Source organism: Bison bison, unplaced genomic scaffold (genome assembly GCF_000754665.1).
Source record: "Bison bison bison isolate TAMUID 2011002044 unplaced genomic scaffold, Bison_UMD1.0 scf7180017864365, whole genome shotgun sequence".
NCBI classification, from domain to species: Eukaryota; Metazoa; Chordata; class Mammalia; order Artiodactyla; family Bovidae; genus Bison; species Bison bison.
In genome coordinates this window covers 2,313,158-2,319,498 of record NW_011494937.1, presented here as the reverse complement: position 1 = coordinate 2,319,498, position 6,341 = coordinate 2,313,158, and the positions used below count along the sequence as shown (strand labels likewise).

Genomic DNA, 6,341 nt, shown 5'->3' with positions numbered 1-6,341 from the left:
CCTGATGCCCTCCGGGGCCGGGAGCGCTGGGTGCTGGAGGTGGTGGAGGAGCGGACCACGCTGAGCGGGCCTCGTTCCAAACCTGCCTCTCCCAAGCTCTCCCCAGACCCCCAGACCCCCTCCCAAGCCCCAACAAAAAATGTGCCCAGCAGTGCCGGGCCCCCAGCCCCACCTGCTTCGCTGCCGGGCCCGACCACCAAGCCTGAGGTGGGGCCAACCTCTCGGTGCCCTGCTGAAGCTGTGCCCTCAGTAGGCCCGACCAAAAAAGGGGCGCCCTGCCCCATGCCCCCAGGCCCATAGCAGTGGGAGCCACTGGCCCCGTGCTGTACAGCCGCCTGTATACATATGTACACATATAAATAAAGTGCGCCCCTGCTGTGTGAGCTTTCTGGAGCTCGCCCCTCCTCCCCTAGCAAGGCAGGACATCCTGTTTCCACCCCCTTGCCTGTGTGCTTGTTAAGGGGTGAAACTTCCTCCAGTCCTAGTTACCATAAAGAGGGGAGGTAGGTCTTGGGTGGACCCTTACTTGGGGTCCTATTCTGCGTCCCACCTATGTGGGTCAGCTGCCCCCAGACCCTGAGCAAGCTGCAATGCTGTTCAGAGTCCCAGTGCCCAGCTGAAGAAAGATTAACAGTCTCATTTACCAGTTTCTTTTTATTACTCAGCAATTCTAAGTAAGGTGTTATGATTCCCATTGTACAGATGAGTCAGAGATTAAGGCACATGATTAAGGCCAAACAAAATAGATTCAAATTCAAGTCCACAGTCCTGCTGGGCTTCCTAGAGAGTAGGCCCTGCTCTTCTTTTCACAGGGCTCCCAGGCCTTCACCAGAGGCTTGAAGGCCTTCCAGAGCATCTGGGCACACAGAGTGCCCCCACCCCGGTGCTCCTCTCTTTGGTTCCGATTCATGTCACCCACACAGGCCCAGGGCCCTTTTGGGGTTACACACCACTTGGAATGGTCTTCTGTGGCATTGAAGGCTGGCCCAGCTGGCCCAGGGAAAGCTGTCTGAGTCACGTCAAATACATGCTGGGCCCCAGAGCAGTTGGAGGGCAGGATACCAGAAGATCTTTGCCAGAATTGGACCTGCAGGGTACTGCCAAGGGCTTCCGCCAGCCAGCCAGAGTACAGGTCTGCAGAAGATGGAAAGAGGGCATGGACAGGGTCAGGATCAATCCTAGGGATTCCCTAGGCCACTTCTCCTCTCTGAGCTGTTTCCTCAGTTGTCAATTCCTGGCGATCTGGAGGATTATAACATTAAGAGTAATAGCCCTTACTAAATGCTTTATATGTATCACTTTGCACACAGCAGCCCTTTCAAGCAGATACCATTACTATTCCCATTTTTCAGACAGGTAAGTTGAGACCCTGATTAAATCATGTATCACACAGCCAAAAACCAATACTTAAACACAGGTATGTTGGTTGTTTACCTCGCATGTGGTTATGACTCTGATGTGTCCCAATCCCTACGCATGACCTGCCCATAGCCATGGACACACCAGACAGTCCCTCTGCAGAGAAAGAGTTCTCCAAACATCAACCTCAGGCCTCACCATCTCCAAAGTTTCCAAATTTGGCAAAGCTCTGGAATGTGGCTCCTTTCTTTGATGTGAGTGTTACACTGCTGTTCCACGGTCCCTGGCGAACGTGATGGCCCTTGACTACCTCCTCCAGGTAGGGGAATTTCTGGGCAAAGTCCCCTTCCAGCCTGTGGTCATATACCAGTGGATAGGTATAGGTCAGCTGTTTGCCTGGAGGGCAAGGAGAGAAGAAAATGAGGGACTGTTCTAAGATTCTGATCTAGGAATCAGGGACTCACCCTGTCTCCCTGTCTTTACTCACTGATATCCAGGAACTGGGTGAGAGGAAAAGATACACAGATCAGGGTCTGCCCATATTTTTGGGCACCAGGAGGCCAGCTGTACGCAGCAGAGGAGGCACGTGGAGGGAAGTTCGGAACGCTGTGGATCAACCAGAAGCCCCCTTCTTGGTCCAGGAGCAGCACACCTGAACCAGAAACTGGAGCTGATGGCGGGGAGGGGACTGCTTGAGATGTCGCAACAAGCACATGTGCAACCAGGAACACTCAGTCTGTAGGGGGCCCGGACTGCAGGACCAGCGGGCAGTGGGCAATGAGTGTCAGGACCACTGCTGAGCTCAGCTTCCACAGCCATCAGTTCTTATAGTTCAGAGAAGGACCACGTTGATTTAAGATAGGGAAACAGATATCCAGGGCCTGCCAGAGCAGCTCACCCTCAGCCACAGGCAGGTCAGGAATCAGCTGAAGAAGACGCATAGGGAAACCAGAACCCTCCCCCAGCCCCCAATGTGGCCTCACCCTTCGTGTGCCCACGACTGGAAGAGTCCTTAGACTCGCTGGATTTAGGCGGTTGGTCATTGTAGAGCACAAAGGCGAGCTGGGGAAGATGGACAGGGGCAACGTGAAGGTTCCCTCAGGTCAGGCCCACCCTAGAGTCCCACCCCAGGTTCGGCCGGAGGCGTCATCACCTGGCTGTTGTTGTTTCGGTACAGCGGCAGCAGGCTGCGGCCCACGGCACCGGTGGTGCTATTGATGAACCCCACGCCGTCGCTCCAGTCTTCTGAGTGTTCGTCAAAGTACTTGTACCGCAGGCCGTTCTGCGTCGCATCTCCCGACCCTGTGTGGGCCGGCAGCTTGTAAACGACGAACCTATAGGTTGGGGGACAGACAGAATGGAGGAAGACAGGAAGGAACCTGTTTTCTCCTAGGAGTGCAGCAAGCCCCAGTGCGGCTCTGAGGAACAGTGGGCGCCCGCGCACTCACCAGTCCACAGGCTGCCCCGAGTCCCCGTAGCAGGTCAGGGTTCCTACAGGGACCCAGAGCAGCCCGGTCAACAGCAGCGAGCTCAGCGTGGCCATAGAGCTGGGGTCTAGAAATCTGTGTCAAGAGGGCGAGGCGCGGGGTCACGAGCTGGGACAGGCCCGGCCCCTGGTGACTTTCACTTCCCCAAATCGCCTGGGAACCCTACCCCAGACATCAAGAGGTTAGAGACCCCGCCCGCGAGGTGAGAAGCAGAGATTTAAAAAGGCAGTCCAGGATCCTCCCAGGGGCTGGACTTTCTTTCCGGCTGTCACACCCATCTGAGTCCGACCCCGCCCCACCTGAGTCCGCCCCGGATCCGGCTAGCCTGGGACCTCCTCCTGCTTCCGGCCGTCTAGTCCCTGATAGGCTCCACCCTCTGGCTCGGCCCAGACGCGCCCTCTCAAGGCTAAGCAGTTTCCAGTGCCCGCCTCCGACTCTGCTCCTGGCCAACCACAGCTCACGTCCTTCTGCTAGGCCCTGCCTCCGTCTCTTTCAAATTCAGGCTGGGTGTGTTTAGTCACTCGGTCGTGTCCGATTGTTTGAGACTCCGTGGACTGTAGTCCGCCAGGCTCCTCTGTCCATGGGGATTCTCCAGGCAAGAATACTGGAGTGGGTTGCCATGTCTTCCTCCAGGGATGGAACCCAAGGATTGAACCCAGGTTTCCCGCATTGCAGGCGAATTCTTTACCATCTGAGCCACCAGGGAAGCCCCATTACCGCCTAATCCCAATGAACACTCTTACTTAACGGTGCTCTTTCCCCGGTTTATCCGTCAGAGGCAATTTTGGACTTTATCCTTTCCTGCCTTACAGGCTGAGGTCCACCTCGTGTGACTTTTGCTCCTTTAGAGGGAGCTTGTGCTGTTGGTCCCCCCCAGCCCCACTCCGCCACCGTACACGAGCTAGCCAAGGGGTCACTTTGGATCATGGTAGGGTGAAGGATGCTGGGGCTCTGGGACCGAGCTGAAGATTCCTTAAAAAAATTTTTTTCTCTCATTTATTTTGGCCACTCCACATGGCATATGGGATCTTAGCTCCCCAGAGCTCGAACCCGTGCCCCCTGCAGTGGAAGCCCAAAGTCCTAACCACTGGACCACCAGGGAATTCCCTTAGGATTCTTAGTGGAGGAAGAAGATTCTTAAGTAGAAAAGAAGGCCCCTGTGAATGTCCCTGGGCTTCAAGGCAGGAAGCAAGGACAATGTAGCCTGACCTTGGGGTTGGGGAAGGAGGGGCGGCAAGGCAGTCAGTGCCCAAGGAAGGTTGTCGGATTTTAGGAGATGAGTGTGTAAATGTGTGTTGTTCAATCACTAAGTCGTGGGTATGGCTCCCCAATATCAGTTCTGGAGTTATGGCTTCTTCCCAACTACCACAGCCAAAATCCACAAATTCAGGCCAACACAAGTTTTATCTGGGAGGGGCATTTTTACAGGACCCATAACCATTCACAGCAATACCAGCCTCTATGTGGAGTTTCAGGTGTCACAGTGTGAAGCCTTCTAGAATCAGGATCTCTGGGATGCCTCACCCACTCACTGCCTAGGGTCACCTGTGAGCAAGTTTGATGGTCCAGCTCTCTGAGAGTCTGTCTCTTTGTCAGAAGTATCTGAGTATCCATTTGAGTCCGTTTATTTGGAGGTCTGTCTTGCTGGGTCTACATGATCTTGGCTGTCTGTTGCCGAGGACCTGTGGGAACTTATGTTGGAGGCTCTCCCAGGTGCGTCTATGGGCCAGTCCTTGATATTTTGCTGGATCGGTGGGGCCTAGAGTCCAGATGAGGATTCATCCGAGGGAAAACCACCCTGCGTGGATCCGCTCTTGTTCCAACCCCAGTCCCCAGGAAGGTCCAAGTGCCAGAGGCGGGGCTCAAAGATGACGCTTCATGTGCAAGGCCAGATGATCAGAGCGCGAAAATGCACGTGAACAGAGCTGGCAGCGGAAGGGGCGCTGTCCTGTGTGTTTTCGGTAGTGACGGGTCAGCTCATCGGAGCGCGCGAACCGCCAGCCACAGCCGTCCCACGTGCAGGCGTATGGCTTTTCCCCTGCGGAGATGAGGAAGCCTTGAACGCCACTGTCCACCATACTTGGTCCCAAGGTCTTCCCTCCTAGCCTAGGCCGGGACTGCGTGGATGCTAGATCGCTTCAGTTGTTTCGGACTCTTTGCGACCCCATGGAGCCCGCCAGGTTCCTCTGTCCATGGGATACTCCAGGCAAGAATACTGGAGTGGGTTGCCATGCCCTCCTCCAGGGAATGTTCCCCACCCAGGGACTGAACCCGAGTCTCTTATGTCTCCTGTATTGGCAGGCGAGTTCTTTACCACTAGCGCCTAGTGTGAGGCCAGTGAGGCACCAAGATCGAAATTTAAGGAGGCTTTCAGTCTCGGGGACAGCCTGAATCTATACCCAGAACCGATATCTGCGACCTCTGTACCTCTTCTGTACCTGCTGGCGCCAGGCTCCTTTTCGTTTCCGGGGCAGAAGTCGCGCTGTCTATGCTGCTGGCCCTGCTTCCTGTGTCCTCACGTCCTGCCCCAGCGTACTAATGCCCTCCCAGTTTTTGTCCTTTGGCACTGCTCCCTGTGTTCCAGGCTCTTTACTGTACCAGGGGACCCTCCAGCTGCTGTTCAATCCAGTTGTTGGCCTTGATCCTTGAGCCCCGAAATCCAATTCGTGTTCCACGCCCTGTCCCGGGTGATTACTTTTTCCCTCAGCTAGACTTGGACCCTCCTCCCTACGTTCCTGGACAGGTCTGTACACGTGACCCCATCCCCCTAGGCACAGGTCTCCTTCCTCCTCCTCCTGGGCCTCTAGTCCATGTCCCCGCCCTTCTTTGGCTCCTTGGGTCCCCCCTTTTCCTCCTGTGCCCACCCTCCTCTGTTTCCCAGCTATTTATCTTCAAACTCCAGGAACTGTCTCTGCATCTGGGCCCCTCAAACTAAACCTCCTGAGCTCCAGCACGCCCCCTACAGTCTGGCTAAGCCACTCCCTCTTTATATTCCTGGCTACGGCAATGGCACCCCACTCCAGTACTCTTGCCTGGAAAATCCCATGGACGGAGGAGCCTGGTAGGCTGCAGTCCATGGGGTCGCTAGAGTCGGACACGACTGAAGGACTTCACTTTCACTTTTCACTTTCACTTTTCACTTTCATGCATTGAAGAAGGAAATGGCAACCCGCTCCAGTGTTCTTGCCTGGAGAATCCCAGGGACGGTGGAGCCTGGTGGGCTGCCGTCATGGGATCGCACAGAGTCGGACACAACTGAAGCGACTTAGCAGCAGCACGGCCCCTGAATGGCTTCCCAGGTGAAAAGTGAGTTAGTCGCACACTTTCTGTCTTTGCGGTCCCCTGGACTGCAGCTTGCCCAGCTCCTCTGTCCATGGAATTCTCCAGGCAGGAGTATTGGAGTGGGTTGCCATTTCCTTCTCCAGGGGATCTTCCCGAGCCAGGGATCGAATCCGGGTCTCCTGCATTGCAGGCAGATTCTTTACCAACCGAGCC

The 6,341-nt window shown here is 55.4% G+C and overlaps 3 protein-coding genes across 4 annotated transcripts in view; 1 reads left to right on the top strand and 2 right to left on the bottom strand.

The window, feature by feature from the left end:
* Positions 1–385, top strand: part of MAST1 (microtubule associated serine/threonine kinase 1) — a 25,033-nt gene extending 24,648 nt beyond the window's left edge. Inside the window, exon 28 of the mRNA XM_010855530.1 lies at positions 4–385. Coding sequence (XP_010853832.1) covers positions 4–300 — 297 coding nt within the window. The 3' untranslated portion in view covers positions 301–385. The remainder of the gene's footprint in view (positions 1–3) is intronic.
* Positions 386–636: 251 nt separating this feature from the next.
* On the bottom strand, positions 637–3,135 carry DNASE2 (deoxyribonuclease II, lysosomal). Of its 2 annotated transcripts, XM_010855466.1 has the most exons (7): positions 3,013–3,119; positions 2,808–2,921; positions 2,513–2,693; positions 2,343–2,421; positions 1,847–2,011; positions 1,558–1,755; positions 637–1,134 (listed from the first exon to the last, which is right to left on the bottom strand). In XM_010855466.1, the coding sequence occupies exons 2-7, from the start codon at positions 2,900–2,902 to the stop codon at positions 755–757; spliced, it is 1,098 nt and encodes a 365-aa protein (XP_010853768.1). In that variant the 5' UTR covers positions 2,903–2,921; positions 3,013–3,119; the 3' UTR covers positions 637–754. The 2 variants fall into 2 exon arrangements, with proteins under 2 accessions (XP_010853768.1, XP_010853767.1); XM_010855465.1 differs by having other exon boundaries at positions 2,808–3,135.
* Positions 3,136–4,247: 1,112 nt separating this feature from the next.
* KLF1 (Kruppel-like factor 1 (erythroid)) overlaps positions 4,248–6,341 on the bottom strand; it is a 4,410-nt gene continuing 2,316 nt past the window's right edge. Inside the window, exon 4 of the mRNA XM_010855464.1 lies at positions 4,248–4,902. Coding sequence (XP_010853766.1) covers positions 4,709–4,902 — 194 coding nt within the window. The 3' untranslated portion in view covers positions 4,248–4,708. The remainder of the gene's footprint in view (positions 4,903–6,341) is intronic.